At 39.9% G+C, this 25,024-nt stretch overlaps 1 protein-coding gene across 4 annotated transcripts in view; it reads left to right on the top strand.

Moving 5' to 3' along the window:
• The window catches only part of LOC114665886 (uncharacterized), a 53,417-nt gene that overhangs the window by 9,638 nt on the left and 18,755 nt on the right, over positions 1 to 25,024 (top strand). For all 4 annotated transcript variants that reach the window (XM_051919839.1, XM_051919842.1, XM_051919837.1 and 1 more), the window contains exons 2-8: positions 1,471 to 1,575; positions 1,964 to 2,016; positions 2,162 to 2,252; positions 9,400 to 9,517; positions 11,918 to 12,099; positions 12,571 to 12,652; positions 12,827 to 12,966. In XM_051919839.1, coding sequence (XP_051775799.1) covers positions 1,471 to 1,575; positions 1,964 to 2,016; positions 2,162 to 2,252; positions 9,400 to 9,517; positions 11,918 to 12,099; positions 12,571 to 12,652; positions 12,827 to 12,966 — 771 coding nt within the window. The remainder of the gene's footprint in view (positions 1 to 1,470; positions 1,576 to 1,963; positions 2,017 to 2,161; positions 2,253 to 9,399; positions 9,518 to 11,917; positions 12,100 to 12,570; positions 12,653 to 12,826; positions 12,967 to 25,024) is intronic.

Genomic DNA, 25,024 nt, shown 5'->3' with positions numbered 1-25,024 from the left:
AGTCATCCGGGAGGGGCTCAGAGTAGAGCCGCTGCTCCTCCGCATCGAGAGGAGTCAGATGAGGTGGCTCGGGCATCTGATCAGGATGCCTCCTGGACGCCTCCCTGGTGAGGTGTTCCGGGCACGTCTAACCGGGAGGAGGCCCCGGGGAAGACCCAGGACACGCTGGAGGGACTGTGTCTCTCGGCTGGCCTGGGAACGCCTTGGGATTCTCCCGGAAGAGCTAGAAGAAGTGGCCGGGGAGAGGGAAGTCTGGGCATCTCTGCTCAAGCTGCTGCCCCCGCGACCCGACCTCGGATAAGCGGGAGACAATGGATGGATGGATGGATGGATAGGTTGAAAACGATTTGCAAATCGTATTTTACGTTTTACACAATGTCCCAGCTTCATTGGAATTGGGGTTGTACATAAAAACATGAGGACTAGGGTAGAGAAATACCAGCAGCTGCTCTGAACCGTCTATCTCGAAATATTTTGCTCTAAAGGTGGTTTGTCCATCATAAGGCTGAAAAACTGTATCCAAATAAACAGGCAACCATAAAGCTCATTGAAGATTCTCTGGGTTTGGGCCTGCTTTTCCACAAAGGTGGTGGTTTGATCAAAATGAATGGCCTACTTAACTGCTGAGAAGTACAGGGCAGATTCTTGTGTATCCCACAATACTATCAGGGAGGCATTTAGTTGGTCCCTGCTTCATTCTGCTATTTAACAATGACATGACCTGTCAACCAATATCTGCCTGTCAGAAGACTGTTCATGTTTTTGTTTGTGTGGCCTTATAGAACCTTTATCTTCAAGACTTCAAGTAATATGGGCAAGTTCTCAAAGAGCAAGCATCTTTGGAAACTGGATGATGGTGGACCTAAGATCTACTGATTTAAGACTGGCAATACCAAATGTTTTTTATATGGTTTGTTAATGGCTGTCTAGAATCTTCCCAGCTATGCCTGTCACTAAACTGGCATTATACTTGACCCTTGCTCTTCCTCTCATGTGGTAAACCTACTAGATGACTCCACATCTGCAATTTGAGTCAAGGGTATTGACAGTTGTCTGGCTGCCAGGTGGTCACTAGAAAATGTCACTCCATGGTCTAACTTGGGTGTGGGGCCATGCCATCAGGAGAACTGATAGGGAGAGAGACCTCAGCAGTTTGGGATGATCCTCAGGCCAGTTTCTGCTCCTCCAGGTGAAGAGAAGCCAGTTGAGGTGCTTTGGGTGCTTTGCACATATAAGGATGTGCACCCTCATTAGCTCCCAATGGACCTCCTACTCTTTGCACACTTAACAAATGGATAATGCATTATACCCCTTTGAGGTTATGACACCAACATTGATTACCACTTGTGTATGTACATACACGTCTAGAGTGAGTATATAGGGTCTCTGTATTATCTTGCAGAATAGGGATTTTCATCCAGTCTATACTTGTCCAACTTTTTTTGTGTCCCATCTCCTTTATTCCTCAAGTTGCTGGTCCTCCTATACAGATTTCTGTTGGGGACAGTAGAAAATATGTTGAGGACCTGTTGGACAAAGACCAGGATCCTGATGAAATTCTGCAAATCAATAACCGTAAGTGTTCTATGGTGGTATGAGGATAGGTATGAATGAGCTGTCATGTCCTCAATGGTCTTGGTTTTAGAGTTAAGTGATGGTGTCCATAATTTATGATCACTAACCCCTCTTTAATGTTCTACATTGCGGGAACTGTTTTCTATTATAACTGGGTGAAATCTTGTGTTGGTCATATTTTGCATGTTTGTTCTTTGGGTCTTTACTTCTGTAGCTTCCTGACCACTGTCCCTTGACTTTTTAAAGCGAGTACAGTGCTTTTGACTTCTATCACTCTTGAGTCCTGACTTGTATGCACACTGGTTTATCCTGTGTTAAATCTTCAGTCTGAAGGACAGGCTATTGTGACCATAAGTACAAGGTATAATCTAATTGTCTCTGCTTTCAGACATTTGGAAAAAACGTCCTGGATTTATGTTGGAGGGAGACATTTTAAAAGAGGTGAGGGATTTTTGTCTAAATATCCAGATGGAGAAGTAGACAGCAGAGGCCTATTCACACGTGTGTGTGTGTGTGTGTATATATGTGTATATATATATATATATATATATATATAATTTTTTTTTTTTTTTTTTTTTTAAAACAGGTTTCAAGACATGCACTCTCTGCAGTGTTTAAGAAATGGCCTAAAACAGGAAAATGTGTTTATGTTCCTTATGTTCTGTCAACTCAGTACAGTGAGTACCTCCCATAGGGTTTCTAACATTTTTTGCTTTAAGTGTGTCATAGTTGAGAATGGGTTTGGTCTTTCATGTTAAATAGTTGCTTCTGGAATGATCATGTATTTGTGTTTGTGTGTGTATATAAATGGGAACCCTAGTGACATTTTGAAGTGAAGATGGTACCCTTGATCAATTAATGGGCAGAGGTGCGGGTCATGGGCACGAACATGATTATTTGGATTAAAAACTAGCTCTGCATCTGTGGAGTTGAATTCTAGGTCTTGGCAAAAGCTGAGTCCATACAGAGAATAAATCTTTGAGATTTCAATCTTAATACACAGCAGTAAAAGCCTAAACCGGTTTTAATCCCTATGAAAAATAGAATATAACTGAAACCAAACTGTCAACCTGAAATTTTTAAAAGGAAGGTTGTCTAACTTCACAAAAAACTGGAGAGGACCTACTACCTCAAAAGATTAAACTTAGAAATATAACATGGCTAACCCAGACAGAGCTGGTGAGTAGTACTGATGCTGAATGGACACTGCCCTCCTGCTAGCCTCTGGTCCTGTGTATTGCAGAAAAACCAAGGGGCACTGGGTTCTTCACACCCCTAATAAAAGAAATATAAATAAAATGCATTTTTACTTGGGAGTTTTAATTTAGTCATCAAATATCTAAATGGACTTCTCACTTTCTCCCTTATCAATTAGTGTTAGCAATTTGAACAGTCCGATCCTAGGCACATGTGGTAGTTGTGTGGACAACCTTAAAGTAACTGCTTCTGCCATGGTGAGTTCTGACACCTATATGGCAGACAAGTTAAATTTCTCTGTGCACTTCAGTGTGAATGTTAATGCCAGCCAGTTGTACAACACATCTGCAGTGAGTAAATCACTCAGTGAGGCGCTTTGTCAGAACTTTTCTGTAAGCTCTTAAAGTGAACACCAGGAACACAACTTGCAACACATCCTGAACAGTCTATCGGTACAGACCATAGAGTTCATAATTTAAACTGGATCTCTCCTTAACAGTCTTTGACCTTTTAAAGCATGGTAGTACATCTGTGTAGCTACAAAAGCAAGTTTGACCTCTCTACCACCTGATTGCACTATTGCCAATAGCAGTGAAGTGTTTCAAGAGGCTAGTTAACTTGAATGCTTTTTGCTGGAAAATAAAACTCAATCTTGGTTTGCTCCAGTAAATCCAGCGGATGCCTTTACCTTGATCCTTCATATAATACTGGCTCTCCTGGACAACAGGAGGGAATGTTATTTGTAGACCATAGGAGATGGTGTTTAATACAGAAATTAGCTTGTCCCCAAGCTCTAAAATTTGGAGTTTGAGTGGGTGGCCACACTTAATTGCTTGGCCTAAACGTGGGTCTACACTGGACAATTCAGTCCTCTGCTGTACTCCCATTATACATCGTATCTCCTCCCAAATCGGAGATGCATCCACCATTGGTCCCGCTGGAGTCACCAGGCTGACACTTCAAAAATCTTCATCTGGTCCAGTTCTTTCCTCCACGTAACATAGGCAGGGTCGCTGACCAGTGTGTTAGCCAGCCTAGCCTGGTTGGCTAACACCATTGCTAAATGTGATGACACCTTTGTCAACTTCTGTCTGAACATTGGCTCACTTACGAGCAAGGGACATCTTATCCATGATCTCCTCACTGACCGTAAGATTGACTCTGTCTGAGACATGGCAACAATCTCATGACTTTTCCCAACTTAACGAATGCACTCCCCCGGGGTTTAACATCTGTCAACCCCATGGCTCTGGCCAGGGAGGAGGTCTCATGATGATGTATCGTGAAGTGGAAAGTCCTGCAGTTTGACAATAGATTCAAAAGCGCTGAAGGCAGGAACAATTAACTGGACCTATTCCTATTACAACTGTTTGCCGTTCTTCCCCCCCCCCCCCACCCCCAAATCAAATACAGTACACCCCAAAATTCACGGGGTTTACATTCCTAGAGCACCTGCGAATTGTGAAAAACTGAATGTTGGATTTTTTTTTTTAAACTTTAGTTTAAACCCTGAATATGCCCCCAAAACACTTAATTTCAAACTCCGCTTAATACTTGACCTAAAAATAAAGGTAAACCTGTATACTGTACTGCAGTCTCCTCCTGTGCTAGAACATAAAATGCCAATGTTCCCGCTATATGTACTGTAATTCATGCAAGTGCGTTTTCATTACCAGAAGCCTTAGAAGGTGCAGGGCCTTTCAGCAGCATCTTGGGGCTTCATTTCTTAAACTGCCACATACTTGGGGGATTAATGCATTCCTGGACGCCAAATACTTTTTGCTGCACTTTAAGTAAATTTCACAATTCACAAGAGTATCACAATTACTGCAACACTGATCATTTTACACACTGGTAATGAACTACAAAATCTACTGGAACAATATGTACAAGGTGCAACTGACACCATGGATGAAATTCAGTAAATCGCCGAGCCAACTGCACTTGAACTGGCTGCACTCAAGCAGAGGTAAACGCGGACTCTGGCAGGCTAGTCTAGTGCAGCAGCTCGATCCCAGGGACAGTGAGGCTGCAGGGTGTCGCGCTTGGGTTGCAGAATTGTACAGAAACACCGACTGTAGAGACAAACTTTATTCAAACGCTTAAAACGAACATGTCTCTTTCGGAAGTAAAACAAGCTCAGTATGCAGTTCTCTAAAGATTAGACAAACATCATGGAGCACAACGGGAGTGGGACCCCCAACCCAGAACCCTTCCCAAGAGGTGTGGAGGGTGTCTGGGGGAGGAGAGCAAAACCAAGCAATCGGCCAAAAAGGACAGGTGCTGTTCAGGCTTTTAAGTATGCATAGCGTTGCGCAATAGGCTACATTCACATTGCTTCCTTATTTGCGGCATATCGGTGTTTTTAAGGTGTGTTTTTGAGGAGCATCTGTCTTGTAGGGGTCCGTTCAGCCCCCCATGCTCACAAGGGGCAGGCAGTGGTTATGAGCTGGCTGCTCAACGAATGTATGGCGCTGACTGATCAGCTCCTGTGTGCTCACAAATGGCACTGGGAAATGACTATAGCTGGTTGTGGTGCACTGCAAAAAATGAAATCTTAACAAGCCAGAAAATCTTGAAAAGAAAATAAAAAAAAAAAAAAAGATCTATTATTTAAGAATAACTGACTTGAGTAGATTTCTACTACAAGTTAACAAGTTAAACTTTCTCACTATATTGGCAGATAATTTTGCTTGATTCTAATACCTTTTGCAAAATTATCTGCCAATATAGTGAGAAAGTTTAACTTATTTCATTTTTAGAAAATTTAACATTTACAGTCGAAGACGATTTATTTATTTTTATGGTGGAGATTCCAGGGACACACCCAGCCTTGGCCTGACCCACACGCACTCAGAGACGAAAGCAAAGCAAACCAGTAATCAAACAGCAAATGATGTAATGAAAACAAATGAAATAATACCATCCCTGTTCCCTTTACGGCAATTTACACATTAAATGCAACAAAGCAAACACAAAACACACAGTAAATCCTGGAAAACGCTCATGGAAAAACTGCAACGGATGAAATGTGATGATGATAGTCCAAGAGATCCGTATGTTGAATGGGAATGTAAAGATAGTCCTACTGCTAGTTCCTGAAATGAAGATGGGTGAACGGGTTCAGGAGCACTCTTCTTTGCAGGATGGCTATGAATCCACAGGCAGATGGCATAGTCCAAACACCAACCACAAAACGATCCAGGATGAAACAAATATATACAAGTAATGCAACAGAAGGCAGACAGGAACTGGAAACACAAATTACAAACTTTTTTGTTTAGTCACCAGCCCCCTTTTTAAAAGTTGCGCTGACATCCTTTGACCCCAACAGCCCCAACACTCTCCGCAGAAGACCAATCCGAGCCACTGCAGGGACTGCTAAGAGTTGCACTTTCAAATTCTATTAGCTGCTTTCACCATCCCAAGCTGCATTTTCCTCTAGCTTCCTGTTCTCTCTACAGTACAGTATTTTCATGAAAAATGCAAATATCCTCTGCGATTTTTATGGCTGTTTCTGCTAACAATTGGATATAAGGAAAAATCTGCAAATGACTGAGGCCGTGAATTCTGAACCGTGACTTCGTGTGGGTCTACTGTATTGACTTTCTGAACGACTTTGCTGATTTTCTTCCACACTTCTGTTTCATCAAACATAATACTTCTGAGTGATTTCAATATACATATGGATAATATCAATGTCCCTATTACTAGACTTTACATCCTGCATACTGTTTCCACTCATTCTAAAGGACAGATCTTGGATTTGATCTGCTTCTCTGGAGTTACTCCTCTTGCCTGTACTGCAGATGAACTCCCCATAACTGATCATTTTCTTATTTCAATGTTAAACTTGCTCTTTTCATCACTAAGCTCTCCCATCTCGTGTCCATAATAAGAATCTTTCCTGTAGTTTTGATTCCCTTATGGATATTCATAATTTATCCACTCCCAAATAACTGGTTTCACACTAACACTGGACTTAATGGTAGTCACTCTCTCTCCATTAAAAACTAGATCGGTTTCTTTCTCTCCTTCTGGTTCACACCTGAACTTTGGCTTTTGAAAGCCAAAGGCTGGCAACTTGAATGGTTGTATTTATATAAAAAAAAAAATGGACAGCTCAGAGGTGTGTAAACCATATAATGGTACTGTTCCTTCATCTTTTTAAAACTGCAATAACCCCAATACTGAAAACCTGGTGCTGATCATATTTGTCCTATTTCTAATTTTCTAATCTACCCTTCATTTCTAAAAGTCGGGGGGGGGGGGGGGATAGTGGCTATTCAACTTCTCATTTATCTCAATCTGTATGAACAGTTCCAGTCTGGTTTTCGCCCCCTCAATAGTACAGAAATGGCACTTATCAAAATTACTAACGACCTTATGGCAGCTGATTCTGGTTTAATCCCTAATCTCCTCCTTGATCAAAGTGCAGCATTTGACACTGTCGCACTACTCAATAGATTTTATCTTCGATTGGCATTGCGCGCGCACACACACACCCTAGATTGGATTAGATCATCTCTCAGGCTGCTCTGTTCTTTTAGCTTAAAACTTTCACATCCCAACCCACTGCGGTTACCTCAGGTGTGCCCCCAGAACTCTGTGCTGGGGCCCCTCCTTTTCATTATTTACCTCCTTCCTCTTGGCAATATCTTTTGTAAATATAACATTCGCTTCCACTATTGCGCTGATAACGCCCACCTCTACCTCACTAGCAAACCTTTTTTCTACCCTTATCACTTATTGATTGCATAGCAGAAATCCAAATCCTGGTTCACAATTTTTTCTTAAATTAGTGACACAACTGAGGTTCTCCTCATTGGTAGAAAATCAACATTATCCAAAACTGAATTTTTCATTTAATTCCTGTCTCCTCTTCCTCATAGGTTAAAAGTCAGTGTCATCCTTGACCAGGGTTTTTTATTTATTTATTTTTTTTTTCAGTAACCCCTCCATCTGCATATGTATATTTGCATAACATTTAATCGTGTTCACCCCTCCCTCACTCCCCACACCACTGCTATCCTTGTTACCTCTTGTTTGGATTATTGCAATTCCCTTTAGTCTTTCTTGAAAATCTTTTATAAGCTTCAACTGGTAAATATTCAGCTGCCCACATCATTATTAAAACCCCCTCTACTCACCATATCACTCCCATCTTGCAGCAGCTTCACTGGTTTCCAGTTAAGTTCCCCATTCAATTTAAAATTCTGTTAACTTTTAAGGCTCTCCACAATCTTGCCCATCTGTCCAACCTCCTCCATGTTGCCATTCCCTCCCACACCCTTAGACCCTCTTCCTCCATCCACTTGACTCTTGTCAGTCTTACCATCATAGGGTGCAGAGCATTCAGTTGCTCAGCTCCCCAGCTCTGGAACTACCATCTGAGCTTATAAATATTGATTCATTCTCTTTTCAAATCTAAACTTAAAACAATTTAAGACTGCTTTTTCTCTGACTATTGCTCTGTCTGATTTTAAACTTTATTTTAGTTTTGTTTATAATGTGTCATCTATTCAGTATCTGAGTGTTTTAGAAAGGTGCCTACGAATACAAAATGTATTCTATGCAGGCATAGCTGAAAATGACGGACATTGGTAAGTTTTTAACGTAGTTGTGATGGGCCTAGTATCTAACAATGAGAAGGCTCCACCAGATTAAGGAGTCTGTTACACTGATTCAGGAGACAGCTGTTGTCTTGAAACCAAAGAGAAGCGGATATCCAACTGGGGTTGGGGGGGACTGCAGAGGCTCTACCACCTCCTCTCTGCCCGAGTGTACAGTAGTTAATATTGAGGGTTTGTAGTTTCAGATACCTTGGTGAGGCAGCCACATAAATGTCTCTTCCACCTTGGATGCATCCAGGATTTTGGCTTGGCCTCCTAATTACTAGAACTTTTACACATCCATTGAAAGCACCCTGACAGGAAGTATTACCACCAGGCTTGGGAATTGAGCAGTGCTTTGATGGTGGTGAAGTTAACTACACACAATACCATGTACTCTATGTGCTCTAACTTCCAAGATCTGTGTCCACCTAGAGCAATGTTGGATACTAGCCATCCCAAAAATAGCCTCTTATCTGTACTGTGATCGGTAAAACTCTACTGCTTCCTAAAGACCAATTCAGAGACAAGTGGCACTTTCCCCATAGTTAATCCACCTCTTGAATGAGGGAAGTATCTAGAACCATCCATCCATTTTCCAACCTGCTGAATCTGAACACAGGGTCAAGGGGTCTGCTGGAGCCAATCCCAGCCAACACAGGGCAGGAACCAATCCTGGGCAGGGTGCCAACCCACCGCAGTATCTAGAACTAAATAATGCCTTATTAACTCAAGTTGATTACAATTTAGAATTCTATGAATGCATACTTTTGCCCTCTTAACAAGGAGTCCTGTATTGTTTGTCCCTAATCTTTGCATGCGACAACCTGACTTGTCACTCATGACTGACAGCTTTCTCAGGGTATGTTAATGACAGATGTGGCAGTTTGGCATGAACTGGTACACACATACTGGTACACCTTGTTACCTAGTATGTATGAGTGAGGTCGAGACTGAATTGAGGTTCTTTTGTGTTAGCCAAATATTAAATGTGAAGAAACTCTTCTCTTGACAGATGAAGACCAACGTAAAATTCTTTATGAAGCTTTTGAAAACTTTGCACGTGTGACCTGCATCAGGTTTAAGAAGCAAGAGGATGAGACCGACTTCCTTTTCATCGCCCCAGTCTCTGGGTATGTTTTGAGGTTCCATCAGTTTTCTATGATGGGTGACTTGAACAAATGTGTATTAAAGATGCGCCACTCAGATTTGTTACTTGACCCCACCTAGTTTGTGGTGATGGTTGAGAATTAACGTGTTCATGCTGAACTAGTGTTTGACGTAATGGAGAGCCTAATGGCAACCAGTGATGCACTATGAAAAGCAATGTGTAAAGTCAAAACTTTTTTTACTCCGTTTTATATCCCTTGTCCAGATATAGCCTTATCCAATTGTATGATTAAAATGTGTAAAATGTAGTTTATTGCAAAGTGCTACTTCCTGGAAAAATATGGTGTACACTAAATGGGGGGGAGAGAGAACCCATTCCCATTTTTGTGCTTTAGAAGTGATGGCCCTCCATTGGTCAAGAATCCTGGTTCTGGAATCATTTGCTTTTCCTTTTTTGTTCTATGTGGGAAAACAAAAGCTTTTTGGAAATTTGCTAGAAACTACATAGATTAAGCAACATGAATATTTTGGGGTGGAGTAATCATTTTAAAATGTAAAATTGCCATTTTCAAAATTTGTCTGCCTTGGTTAAGACCTGGTTTATGAGATCTGATTAAAGAGAGCTAGATAGGATATCTCTCTCTGTGAGAAGACTAGCAAGGGATGGTTCACAAGCCAGGATTCTAAAGATCTGGTTCCTTGACTTGAGATTAGCATCTTGAACACCTAGCACTCCAGCTGCTAATGCTGGAGACTGGTTTAGACAGTTGCCATAATTGTCATTTCCAGTGACATCAACAAATCAACACTTGCAGTTGTATGATGCCACACAGTTACATAAACAAGGTTGTAAAGTCGAAACAAAAGGAACAAACCTGTTACACTATGGATTATACAAATACACTTGTAAAAGACCTTATCTCAATGGAGTGAGTGGAGCTCTAAGCCAAAGGCCGTATGGTAAAACAAATTTTAATGGAGATGAAATTCATTTTAAGGTCTATCAAGATGAATATTTTTGTGGCAATGGTTCTCCCATGTTGGACCCTGAATTTGACATTTAGTCATTTTTATTAGAACTGAAAGACTAAAACTTGTCATTTTTAAACATGGTGCATATATTTAATCTAAAGTTAAGTGAGCTCTTTCATCACAGTAACACAATCAAGTTTGCTGCCAGTACTGACAAGGAGATTATCAAAACTAGAGGAAAATCAGTCTGGAAGGATTAGGAGTGTAATGGTCTGTGGTGACCACCTGTAAAACAATTTCCTTTTTCGTGGTTTTCTTGCTGGTGCCTCTCCAGTGCTTCTGTTGTCAGTTTTCATTTGTATCAAAGCAGGAAGTTCATTTACAGTTGCTTATGCTAACTGGATAGATATCCCTGACACTTCGTTAACTTAGTGTTCGATTCAAGTGTTCCCTAAATGTTTAACAGTATATTAAAAGATCTGCTTGTATTGATGGATGCCTTAGTGCCTGAAACACTAAATTGAAATTTAATGCTATATTCATTTGGCTAGCAGATGCTTTTATACAAAGCATGGGTCACATTAATTGAGTAACCTCAATCTGGGAGACTATTGGAAAAAGCGTTACAGGACATGAGAGCAAAATTTGTTTTACTGCTAGTAAGGAGCTCAAAACAGAACATGAGGTTTAGTAAGTCTGGGAATTTAAACTAATGGCTATGATCGCCTAAACACAAATTCATCAAATGAGGATCTTCAAATGCTCTTTCGAAATGTAAATGGGAGCTCGTTCCACTGGTTAGGAGCTACATCTGAAGTCTAGACTGTGACTAGGTAAAATGTTAAAGCAGCAGTTGGTGCTCAACAGACCTGAGTGGTCAAGAAGCAAAGGACCTCCCAGTGTCTCCTCAGAAATGCTCACCCATGGAGTTCTCTTTAGACAGGTCTCATTGAACTTAATAGTGCAGCAGCTTGGTGATGCATGCTGGTGCTCCTGCCAGTGTAACAACCAGGCGATATGCTGTATATTCTGTCAGATATGCTCTGATATTGTACTGAGTGAATCTGCCAAGACCAGAAAACCATAACATACTAAACATTCACAATACTTTTAAGTAAATCAATGGAGAGATTATTGGAAGTGTAAGCAAACCTTTGAATAAAACCATCCCAAGCAACGGTGAAGGTCTGAGTGCCTGGTAAAATGATTTGGTGTGGTAAGAAGTCTTTATCAATTAAGATCATATTTGAAGTTTGTATGGTGTATAATGTAGATGTGAATAATAGTATGAAATATGAATGTTGAATCTTGATGCTCAATTCAGAAATTTTTATTGTAGGACTTAACATTTGTATACTGTCTTGAGTGCCTTCAAGAATAAATAGAATGGAGTTATTTGCTTCAGCTATCCTTCAGCTTCCCCCACTAGTTTAATTTCATTGCTGTTACAGATGCTATTCCTACATTGGCCGTAGTGGTGGCAGTCAGCTGGTGTCTCTGGATTCTACTTGCATTCGTTTGGGTCCTGGAGTTGCTCAGCATGAGCTGATGCATGCACTTGGCTTCTATCATGAACAAACCAGGCCTGATCGTGACTCCTATGTGAAAGTCCTCTTTGACAACATTGATGCTGGTATGCACAACAGGATTTTGCCTTCTCATTTATATTGCCCTGATTTGAGTGACTAATGAAGAAATTTTAGATCTAAAGAATCCATGAGTGCTACAAGAATGTTTGTTATCCTCATAGGTCTTTAAACAAAAGTGGGTTCAGAAAGTATTCAGACCCCTTAACTTTTTATGTTGCAGCCTTATGCTAAATTTTCCACCAACATCAAACTCCATATCCCAGAGAAAGCAACTGTTTTAATTTTTAAAAATTAAACATTACATCTGCAGAAGTAGAATGGGATATACCGGAGGCAAACTGTCATAGAAAAGGGGCTGAATACTTGTGCCAATGGGTTTTTTCAGTTATTTGTAAGAAGTTGCAAAATTCTTTAATCCTGGTTATGCTTGTGGTACTGTGTAGCATAAGACACTGCCTATGGTTGCTTTTAAATTTGTCTTAACGCTTGGTTTTTGTCCCCCATAAACTGTCTAGTGTTTGCTGACAACTTCCAGATACGTGAAGGAAACATGCAAGGCATTCCCTATGATTATGCGTCTATCATGCATTACAGCAGGTATGTATTCCCCGAAATGGCGTTCTGGTTTAGTGGGGGTGTTGGTCAGTTATTAAATGGAGCAATTCTGGCTTAAAGGGTGGGGTGGGGGGTTCGGGGATTTTAATTAAAGAGAATACAGTGGTAATCATGACTGGATAATTTGTGCCCATTTTTTGCTTTCTATTTGTTTAGCAAAGCCTTTACAAAGAACGGGGAACCAACAATGGTGCCTTTTCCCAATTCAAATATAGCAATTGGGCAAAGGAAAGCATTCAGTGACAATGACATCCTTCGGATTAATCTGTTTTACAACTGTGACATTAGCCAACTGGGTAAGCCTGACATTTCTCAAAACACCGTTTATATGAAACTTGCCATTTTTTTGATTTCTTTGGAATGTAAAGTTGTCCTTTCAAAATTGAGTTGGTCTACCTGGTTTAGTAATACACTAAGTATAGGTTAAACCAAAGTGACAAATGTGCAACAGTTGCAAAAGCACATTGGGGTGCTAAAGTTTAACGGTTTATAAATAGACACATTAACTTAATGTGGGTCGAAAGTATGCTTGTGTACACACTTTCAATAGTCTTCATGAAAGGACCATGAAGGGTGTAACAGAATAGGTGCAAGGGAAGCCATTAACTTTTTGTGTGCAATGAAATCTCTAATACAAAACTAAATTTCACTTGAGTGTCAGTAGCTAGTAACAAAGCTAGGTACTCCGGTTTGAAGTGAGCTGCTAGTGTACCAGCTGTATTAACATTTTTGTTGTCCGCATTAAATGAGAACACAAGCACCTCCCCCTCTGGCCTTTTAAGATAGACCCTAATTCCTTGCTGTCTGATCTTGTGTGAGCATACTTCCACTTTAAACTAAGGGAAACTCCTATTAAACCAGATAAATTTTGCAACTTCTCAGTAGGAGGCCCAAGAATCCAAAGTACCAGCACTTCCAGTAGATCTAAGGTTATCTGTACTCCAGTTACTGTCTCACCTCGGATAAACACTGGTTAATACTTTCTTCACTGCAATACTTGAGTTCTGCACTGTGTAAACACATTTTTAACCTAGACTGTCCAGAGTGAGTGGTTGAGGATCTGGTGACTGGGAATGTAGGTTTGATTCTCTCACCCCTCCTGCTCTCGGTGTGCTACCAGTGTTGAGTGTGGACTTGCTCTGTTTACCTTCTATTTAACTTTCATGTTAAGCCAGTCATACTGAAATGTAATGACAATACACTTAAAACTATTGTACATATTAGCTGTGTAATGTACAGTGAGTGGTGGTACTTGTTTGTGACACTTCATAGCTTGAATTCTTCCCCAAACCTTTTTTCAATCCAAAATGGCTGACTACCAGATCATTTATCCATGGTAGCAGCTGATCCACATTACCTTGGATAATTACTTTTTTACTGTATTTCCACCACTGACACTAACGATATCAAAGCCTGGTTTCACACTATTTAATTCGGTGACTACTTGAAGAGACGGGCTAAATTATGGCTTGGATCAAATAGAGAAATGTAGGGGGATTTCTTATAAAGTGGACTGGCTAGTTTGCCTTAATGATCCATAAATGCATCCCCTATTTACACACACTTTGGGGTTAAACTACTCATTTTTGAAATGAAGCTAGGATAACCTGTGTAATTTTTTAATTCATAATTTTGGATAATCGTAGTGAATGGTGCTGACCTAATCACAGGTTACATTCCAATGATCTCTTGTTGAAAACCACACTAACTGCAGTATTCACAGAACCTACAAAATAGCCGCACACACTATTTACAACTCTTTTGAAAAGTTCAAAACTGAGCACCAGGAATGGATTTAGAAACATGAAGAATCTTCAATTGTATGGTTGAATCCAATAACCCGGGGGGGGGGGGGGGGGGGGGGGGGTGTTTAAAAACAATCGAACTGGAACAATCTACGTGAGAACTGGCCATTCAGCCTAATATCAGTCCTATACACTGGATTCTCACTAAATTACTGTATCACACTACTTGGAAACTTCTCCCATGTGTCTATGGTTCTCGAACACTTCCTAATGTTAGATGGAAACTTTTATTTTATTTTTTATTTTGTGATGCAAGCATGGAAACTGGTGTACATAATGTACTGTCGTGAGAGAGTGCTTGGCTTTACACCAAGTTTAGATTTTATACAACAGAGTATGCACGTTTTGTACTGTTGCAAACTGGCAGCACCCTGTGTCAAAGCAGTGCTACTGTTCCTGTGTGGGTTTTCTATTAAAGCCACAACAGGGATGTGAATCCAGTTTGATCAAATATTGAAATTAACCATAGTTTATAAATTAAGGCATCTGATTGGACATTCCATGGACCATTATATGGTTACAGGTTGATTACAAAGTATTCAAGTGGCGCACAGTGTAACAAAGCTAAAGAAGCTATGGTATTTTGGAGTATTTTAACCCACTATTGGTATGGAATCACAGCTCTGCAGCAGCTGATCGGTAAGCTCTGTGGTGGATTGTCAAGAGCACAGAGGATTATCGGGCTACGGCATCTGCCCTGGAGAATATAACGCATGCTGCCCCAGCCATGCACAGTCTTTGAACTTCTACCATTTGGCAAACTCTTCAGCATTTCCTGTAGGGACCTAGTGGTTCAAAAACAGTTTCATCCCAAGAACTCTAAACGCACTCAATCAGTCCAAGTGCTCATGGTAGAACTGTTAAGTACAATTAACTCACTGTTAACTTAAACTACAGTTGTAGCATTGCACAGACCTGAGCAACTATGAACAATTTGCACTGTCTACACTAGATGTGTACAGTATTGTACGTACATGCTTTCATATTGTGTATTTTTTCCCAGCTGTAAAAAGCTTGGGGTCCTACAAACTATTGAAATAGTCGGGGGGAGGGAGGAACTGGATCTCTCTCCTAGGATTAGTTTTGCAAAAATGCTAGCATCGCTTCCGCATTAGTGGTGGGAGAAAAAACAATGTTGTTTAGCCAATATTGGCTGCTAAGCAACTATCTTTGGAGGTTTCATTTTGTTGACATGCTGGCCCTGCTTGTTGGCGTTTTTGTTTTCTGTTTCCTTGGAGGCAGAGCCCATACCCTGACTCCACCTTTCACTTTCGGGCCACACAGATGCACACACTTCTACAAGCTGTACAATAAATATATATTAGGAGGATTTGCATATTTGTTGTTGTACCAAAGAACAAAGGAATTAAATTCAAAAAACAGCTTTTTTACAGATGCCTTCTAAGTCTAAGATTTCCAACAGCTATCTTCTTGGAGCTCCAAGATGAAATGCATTAAAGTATATTTCATAAATTTTTAACTTCATTTAAATGTGGGCATACTGGCACAGCAGTAGCAGTGAGCTGGTACCCCATCCAGTGATTGATCCTGTCTTGCACTATATACTTCCTGGGACTGGTGTGACCCTGGATGGGTGGAGTAATTAAACATGTACTATAAAGAGATTTCAATTCTCAAGTTTTGAAGAATTTGTGTTCTAAGCTTACAGATGGTTTGACATTTTAATGGAACTTGTGTGGCGATTGGTTACATGGAGAGAGACGAGGACAAGGAATTGGGTGGGGGTTGGTACCTTTTTGAGACCGTACTGCTGCAATTTCATCGAGGTTTACGCATGGCACAGCAAACATCCTGTGGAAGGCAGGAACAATCTCGCTGGATGGGGCACCAGCTCACTACTACTGTGTCAGTCTCCCCATGTTTTATAAGACTTTAATTTCATGATGAAGATAAGTATTCATCTTATTTGTTCAGAATGCTGTAACATGAATGTATTGTCCTGTTGGCATAAGTGAACCTGTTTAAGAAGCATCTAGTGATTTACACGGAGCACATAGAAGAACACAATACAAAGCATTTAAAGTGCTACTTTAAGGTGGGAATCAAACTCTAAAGTTTACAGAAATGAAATTTTAATTTACTAAACTTTAAGATTTTTAAGTGGACATTTCAGCCTTTTTACCACTTTTTTGGGTACCCCAATACTCTTCCGTATGACACTCCGATGGGCTATGGCTCCTTTTCATGGCAATTTGGATCTCTGACCACTTATTTTGGGCACTGTATGACTTTCTGAAATTGAGTTTCTCTGCCACTCGCTATCCACTTCCTTTTGTTTATACTACTGCTTGAGCCAACAAATGTGTTTTCCTTGTCTCCCCTTTTTTTCTTAAACCTCATAATTGGATTTGGAACATTGCACTCCAGTGTTTCTGGTTGTGACTATTTGGTTATTTTCATGTTGGTAAATGAAAGCATATTCCATCCGCAATAAATGCAGACTTGTACATTAATTTAGGGTTCATAGCAGATTAGTGCTGGTGCAGTGTGGTGTTTTCTCCGTTATCTCGTTGTAGATGTGACTGGGATATTCTGATTAGGCAATCATGTCACCTGTCATTTGGCTGTGGATTGTGCAGCACACCTGCACCCAGAGTACAAAAATGTCTGGGTAGAACTAAAAAGGAAGAATAAACGTAATTGAGAGATGGGAAGGTGGAAGAGAGAATGGGCTTGGCTGAGAGCTGCAGAGGGTCTGAAGGGGCTGCAGTCTCCTCACTGAGATGGAGCAGGTGGTAAGGGGAGTCCAGTGAAGTCAACTGGAGTAGGGAGTTGAAAAATGTAGTGGCATGTTCTGGAGACTGAACTGTAGAACCATGATGGCTGCCGATTTTTTTTGTTGAATTGGGATGCTGTATCATGAAAAGAATATGATGTAGTAGCATCTGACGGGCAAGGTGCCCTGGGAACTGTAGGCCATCATGGTTTGGGAGTCCTCAACCATGCAGCCAGTTACAACATTTGGTCCTCCACCCATACCTAAAGGCTTTTCTTGAGGAAAGGAAGAGCTAGCTCTCCACCATTGAGTTCATAATCCATTGAATCAAGTTTGTGGGAGATGGTGTGGGTGGCGGGAATCCAAAATAACTTTACTACACTTTGAACATTGTACCAAGTGTTTATTAAACAGCGGCAAGCCTTTTCACCAACATTTGTCCTCATTCACCATAAATTTTTTTTTTTTTTTTTTTTTTTAATCCCTCCCTCAGGTTCTAGGAAGTATGGCAACCCAGGCCTCAAAAGGGTTGGTCAAAAATAAGATCAGTGTCTATATTAAGCATCTCATATTTACTCCTAGGAATGTCATGAAATCTGGTCTACCTCATGTAAGACCAGAAAAGTAGCTATGAAGAATCCTACACACTCCTAGCAATGGGTTCAATTTTTAAGATTTATGCCACCCCAAGCCACAAAATATCACTTGGAGAGCTTTGTCTCCTTGCAAATTCTTGGCTTTGATACAAACGTTTAAGACTTCACCACAAATGTCAGAGAATAAAATTTGCATTTGTGATCAGTGGGATACTGTTTGATTCTCGTGTATGCTTTCCACATGTGGGGCAATGATCTTGTGTGTGCAGTCAACCACACCAATGGCTCCAGGAAAATCTGGTAATTTGTACAAATGCAGCTTTAACATTACCTTACGTTGACTGAAGTGTCTAAATCTGCCTATTAAAGGTTTGGTGTAAAATTTTGAAACTGGTTTTCACATACAATGAGGATTTGGGTATCGCTTCCTTTCCCTGTGTCAAACTAGATGTTAAGACTGGTTTTGGCTGGTACCATGTGGCTTCTTTCCATAGATGGAGCAAGGTGTTTGTTTTTTTTTTTTTTGTTTTTTTTTGGTGAATGTTCGAACTCTAATTTCCAAAACCAAGTCTCCTAAATCAGGTCTTGGAGTTAGACCTTGTGAGCTTTCCTAAATCCTGGAGAAGTTTGCTAAGCTTTTCACTTCTGAATAGGATCAATTTTTGTTCCAGTTTAAGCCATTAAAACCTTGTTTCTTCCCCTACTCTGAAATTCTTGATTTGATTTTGGGCACAGCTCTCAAATTGAAAGCATCATTGATCTTAGTAATGAAAATTTGGATTGGTTGATGGCCCTATGAAGGGAATGGGGGGGGGATAAGAGGTTGAGCTTTGTGCCTCTAGTGATTGTGCCTTTTTTTGCTGTAATAACCTACATTGTGGATGATTGTGTGATGCAATGGTATTTTTTTTTTCTGCAAAACCTAATCTTTTGCAACTTTTTTTATCTATACTAATAAAAGGCAAAGCCCTCATTGACTGACTGACTGACTGACTCACTCATCACTAATTCTCCAACTTCCCGTGTAGGTGGAAGGCTGAAATTTGGCAGGCTCATTCCTTACAGCTTACTTACAAAAGTTAGGCAGGTTTCATTTCAAAATTCAAAGCGTAACGGTCCTAACTGGAACCTCTTTTGTCCATATACAGTAATGGACAGCAGCTCGCTGGCCATGGGAGGCGGGGGTTGCGTATCGCGTCCTTGCGCGTAATCCTGTGAACTGACTGAAGGAGAAAGGACGGCCTTATATGGCGTTCGTTTATAAAACAGCGGACAGGCTGTGTAAAGGCAGCTTCACAAAAAACGAATCCTTAAATGGTTGTTGGTATATTTTCCCTCAGTTTAAAAAGGTTTTCTTTTCTTAATAAAAATTTTAAAAGCAGAACTTTGCCGCTGCAAAGCGTGCCTGACTTTATTGAAAAGAAACTAAACTTGCAGTGCCGCTATTCAATTACACTTGCCTTACGCCTGATGAGCCAAGAATTAGGGCGAAACACGTGTCGTGTACTCTGCATTATTTGACAGTAAACTATTTTCAACCAGTCTATGATCTGCTTCTCACAACTGAAGGCACCGTGGCTGATGTTAGCTGACTTGCTGGCCAACCATAAGCGTTACCTGGTAGGTAACCACCCATACAATCGGATTGTGATTCAGACTGCGAATGCCGTGAATGTAATTACCCCGATCTACATGCTAGAGAACCTCAATGAAGAAGAAACAGTGTGTAAGCATACATATTAACACATCTGCAATTAAACGTATGCATTTACGGGGTGATTTCTCAGGCTTAAAAGCTCGCCTTTTATTAAAAAGGTAAATGCAAACTGTTTTCATTCTGAAGGGCACAAACCACGTTGGATTTCAGCCGTTAAACGCGCAAAAATGTTGGTACACCAGATAAATAAGCGCAACATATTATCAGTTGTATGCTTACAATACATATAGAAATGTGTTAATCGTTAACTAATAGTATGGGATGGTGTTTTTCGACTCGCGCCTTGATTTAAACGATTCCATGTCTTGGTGGGTTTGTGTAGCTTATTGTCAATATCTTTACACCTGTTTTTAAGGCTTATTGACTGAAACGGGCTTTCATGAAAAAAGTTAGGGCTTTGCTACAGGATACACCCTCCAAGTTAAAGAAGTAAAAATAAAGGTAAATATTTGTTTTATTTAAACCTTAAGTTCGTATGCATAGCCCCATTTGGCTTTTTTTTTTCTTTTCCTTTAGTAATATTTAATCTCCTTAAAGAAAAACAACATATGCATTTTACTTTTTTGTATCTCTTTAATAATATTTGTGTAAAAGGATAACCAGTATTTAAACCTTTTATGTTGCTTTATAAAGTTATTTTACACAATGTTGAAAAATCTACATATTTTGGCAGCTGCTGCTTTAATTTTCAATGAAATGAAAAAAGCTCTCCAAGAGAACCTCAATGAAGGAAAAAACAGATTGCACTATCTAAAAAGGAGAAACCCTCATTTATAAAGGTTTGCTGCAGATGACTTAACTGAAAAGAAATGAATAGTTCCTATGTGTATAATATTTATCTATTTGACTTATGCCTTTATTCCAGCAACTTGCAACATCTGAGGTACAATTTGTTACATTTGTTTTTTGCAGCACAGGCAGGTGAAGTGACTTCCTCAGGGTCACACAGTGGTGTCAGTACCAGGATTTGAACTGACAAGCTCCGGATTTGCTGAAATATTACTGAAAGAAAAAAAAAAACGAAAATGGGCAAATAGGGCTATGCATACAAATGTCCATCCATCCATCCATTATCCAACCCGCTATATCCTAAATACAGGAGCCAACACAGGGCACAAGGCAGGAAACAAACCCCGAGCAAGGTGCCAGCCCACAGCAGGGCGCGCACACCCACACACCAGGGACAATTTAGAATCGCCAATGCACCTAACCTGCATGTCTTTGGACTGTGGGAGGAAACGGGAGTACCCGGAGGAAACCCAGACAGACACGGGGAGAACATTCAAACTCCACGCAGGGAAGCGAACCCGGGTCTCCTAACTGGCACCTTTCATTGCGCCACCATACCACCCACATACAAACTTAAAAGGTTTAAATAAAACAAATATATATACCTTTTATTTTTACTTGTGGAGGGTGTATCCTGTAGCAAAGCCCTAACGTTTTTCATGAAAGCCCCTTTCAGTCAATAAGCCTTAAACAGGTGTAAAGCTAAACTTGCAGCACCGCTATTCAATTACACTTGCCTAACGCCTCTCCTAAGGGGAGATACTGTGGGATCTGGGCATCAGTCAAAGCACCAATCACAGGCCCGATTAGAAAGCGGGAAGCTGTGATTTGTCGTCTCCCTCCCATGTAACAATCACAGCCCGTGTTACGATATGTGTATGTGTATGTGATACTTGTATATTATATATAAATAACCTCTTTAACACACTACTTCTCCGCTGCAAAGCGTGGGTATTTTGCTAGTTCCTTAATATAATCTTTAGGTCCTATCATCCTATGTCAATTTCTCTTTAATTGTACAAAGAGGCCTGCAAAAACATTTTGTCAAATGCAGTGCTTCTGTGATGCTACTCGCCAGACTGTTTTTAGATGCACAGATTTTTGGTGGTGTCACAGTAGTTTCAAGGATTCCTTTGCCTTACCTCTGCCCAGCCTGTCAACCTCAAACTAGACCTTTTTACAGTAAGTGAACACATTAGCTTCAACACTGGAGATTAACACCAGTTTAATCTTGTGGATTAGTGTGCAGACAGGCACACTGGAAAATATCCAGGAATAACCTTTTTTTTTCTCCCCTCCTAATTCAACAAATTATAGCTGTTCTGCCTCACAGAATAGCTATTTGTTGTTCAAAGGAATATTAATATAACCTTATGAATATTCATGTAAATAGTTGTAAGGAAGCGGAAATAGAATTTACAGGAAGTCAGTAGCTAGAAAGCATGTTTCACAATTACTGTGTTGGTCCCTTTTGAAGCAAAGCCTTTTCACTAGACTCTTTCAAAGACGAGAACAGTCTAGTGAAAAGGCTTTGCTTCAAAAGGGACCAACATGGAGTAATTATGAAACATGCTTTCTAGCTACTGACTTCATGTAAGGAAATGGAATTACAACTATTTCCATAAATATTCATAATTTCCTTTACACCATAGCTATCAGTTTTAAAACTGCTTTTTCAAATTTTAATGACACTGTCAAACCTGTTAACAACTTAAGATGAACTAGCTCAGAATTGATATACACTTAATAGTCCTGTTGTCCCTGTCAGTGTAACCAGGGCCGGATTAAGAAGAAATTGGGCCTGATGCTGCCGCGCAAAAACTTTTTTCCTCTTGCCATCATTTTGGTGCATGTGCATTTGACACTAACACGTCTGTTCATCTGGGCCTACTTCAGGAATGGGCCGAATGCTGCAGCATCAATAACACTCCAGGCCGGCTTAAGGTGGATGCAACAGATGTGAATTTCATTTCAACTTCTCAGGCAGCATTTTACGTCAGAATTAAACGCACACCACTGAGTAGAATAGAATTCAGTTCCCCAGGTGCTACTGGGTTTAATTGATCTGTGCCTTGTCTGTGAAGTAAGACTAATTTCTGTAATTTTAAGTTAAACCTGGCTAGCTGATTTGAATTTACTGAAGTCCAGGATTTTCCCCTCTTTGCCCTAATTGTGTTGCTTTTATACTTTTTTACAGAAATCTGGTTGTCAGAACTGCTTGTGCTCAAAGCAATTGTGTGGTGATTTGTTTTGCTACTGAGAATTGTGCAAAGCGCTTCTATTAAATGTACTTTTTTTTTTTTTTTTTAACCTAAATACACAATTTAGAAATTGTGTTGTATTTAAATGGACATGCAATCAAAAGGGTAAATTAGCTTACTGTATTGACTCATGAACCTGTTCATTAAAGTGGTGACAGTCTTTAGCAGCATGACACCAACCAAGTGTTAGATGCTTTTAATTTGAATTATATTTAAAAATTGCTTCATTTGCTGTACATTGTACATTAACATTGTGGCATGTGGTGCTTGGCGTAGGTCTCTGAAAGTCTGGACTCTGCATTCCCTAAAGTAGGAAGAATTGTTCCAGAAAGTTCTGCTAATCAGTCTGAAATTTTATATTGTTTCTGAAAGCAAACTGTTTAGGAAAAACTTCTCCAGCTGGATATGGATTGGTGTTCCACTATATTTGCATTCCTGTCTTTGTTTGTGGGATGAGAGGTTAATGCAAGTTTTTGACCGAGAACATTGGCAGATAAGTGTATCAAAGTTCAGACTACATTTTCATTTAAAAACTCATTTTTGCCTTTCATCTACACTACCCTGGCATTTTTAAAACTCCTAAAACTGACTTTTGAAAACCTGTGAGCTGTAATCTTCTGAAAATGCCACCTCAGTGTTCCAGTGTGGATGAAAACTTTTTTAAAATGGACTCCAACTGCACTCTGGTTTTGTTTGCTTATTACATAGACCACCTCAGATTGGATCCTACTCTTCAGGTCCCATTCACAGCATAGCAGACATACAGTAAAATTGCTTTTCGGTGTGCATTACTGGTCTGTATGCACCTAAATTGCTTTGTACAGATTGAATGCTGCATCCACATGCAAAAGGTAAATTTTACCAGCTGGTAAAGGTTTGTGAAATCCTGTGGCTGGATTTATTCTCCCTTTTCTTAAAAGGATTTTTTTCGGCAATGTGCATACCCAGTGTAGGTGGATATCTGCATCTTTCATTTAGTGGACAAAGCTAAACATTAGCATGGATGGCAGCTGTAGTCAAAGGTTTGATCCAGAAATTTCCGATGGCAAGCTTTGTCCATAAGACCTTTTAAATGACAGATCTATTGTCTTGTGGCTGTAGGACATACAATTGCAAATTTCAATAGATCTAGATTGTGTAAGAAATCGGCATGTCTCTGGGACAAGTTGTGAAACCAATCCAGCTAAACTTTTGGTTAGCCATTTGTCAGATTTGTGAAACACTTGCATTCTGTTATTCACTTGACTAAGTCCACAGGCAGCACCTACTGGATTTACAATTGATGTGAATCTCTTGGAGGTTCCATGATTTTACTTTTGTTTTAAAGCAATCCACATTACATTCGGGGGCGTGGGGTGATTTCATAGATGCACAATGCTGTCGCATTAAGACCTACTTCTGTACACATCAAATCCTTTGCTACAGAAAATGAGAATTTTCTGGTTCAAGTGGGGTGTACTTATTTTTTGTACATTTTCCAACTTCAGTGTTCTTGTGTTGAACAATTTTTGGTTTAGGGAAGGTGTGATTTGAAATAGATGAATTTTATATTTCAGTACACTTTATTATAAAGAGGATTTTTTTATTTTATAGAAAAGTACTAACTTTTAAAAATACTCGTCAAAAATTGATTACCTTTCCTGTATACATTGTCCTGTCCTTTCTTCACAAAAGCATTAATTATCTGCTGCCATCATAGATTGTAAAACAGGACTCGTATTATTCAGCACTAGACTGTTTCACACAATGTGGAAAAACCTTGAAGGGGCAAAATGTTGTGTAAATAGTGTTGCATTATCTACATATCAGTTATTTTGTAGGTTAAAAACCTGCAATATCAAGGGAAAAGTGAATTCCACTAATACCATCTGCAGATGATGATACATGTTATATGATGGATAACAGACATGTGAATTGTGAGAGTTCAGCAATTTTACCCAACCCGGATGTTTCATTGCTGTTGTGACTTCTGGGTCCTGTTCTTGTATGCTTGTGTACTTTCTACATGAAAATTGAACACTTATTTGTTGGGTCCCCCCACTACAAACTAAATGGGGAGGGGTGGCAGGGGGGTGAAGAATATTTCTTTAGTGAAATTTATATGCATTTTGATGCAATAGTTCTCAAATACTTAATCCATTGTGAATGTTTATGGTATTGAGCTGTAGTGTTCCTGTAAAATGCCTGAAACAATGCAGTTTTTTATTTATATATATATATATAAGCCCCCTTCCAAATATGCATATATCCTAAAGTTTTTAATGAAAAGCAGCTCAGCTGTTTGCATGCCTGAACAGCTATCTATACATGTGTGTATTGCCTTAAGGTCTTTAAAGATTAAAATGTGTCAGTGCTACTAAAGTCACACCCCTGCAGGTTTTTTCCTAAACGGAAGCATTACTGGGATCTTCTTTGACTTGCTAATGTTTCTGAGTTTAAAGTATTTTTA

The sequence above is a fragment of the Erpetoichthys calabaricus genome, chromosome 1, assembly GCF_900747795.2.
Source record: "Erpetoichthys calabaricus chromosome 1, fErpCal1.3, whole genome shotgun sequence".
Classification (NCBI taxonomy): Eukaryota; Metazoa; Chordata; class Cladistia; order Polypteriformes; family Polypteridae; genus Erpetoichthys; species Erpetoichthys calabaricus.
This window is presented reverse-complemented; position numbering and strand designations above follow the sequence as displayed.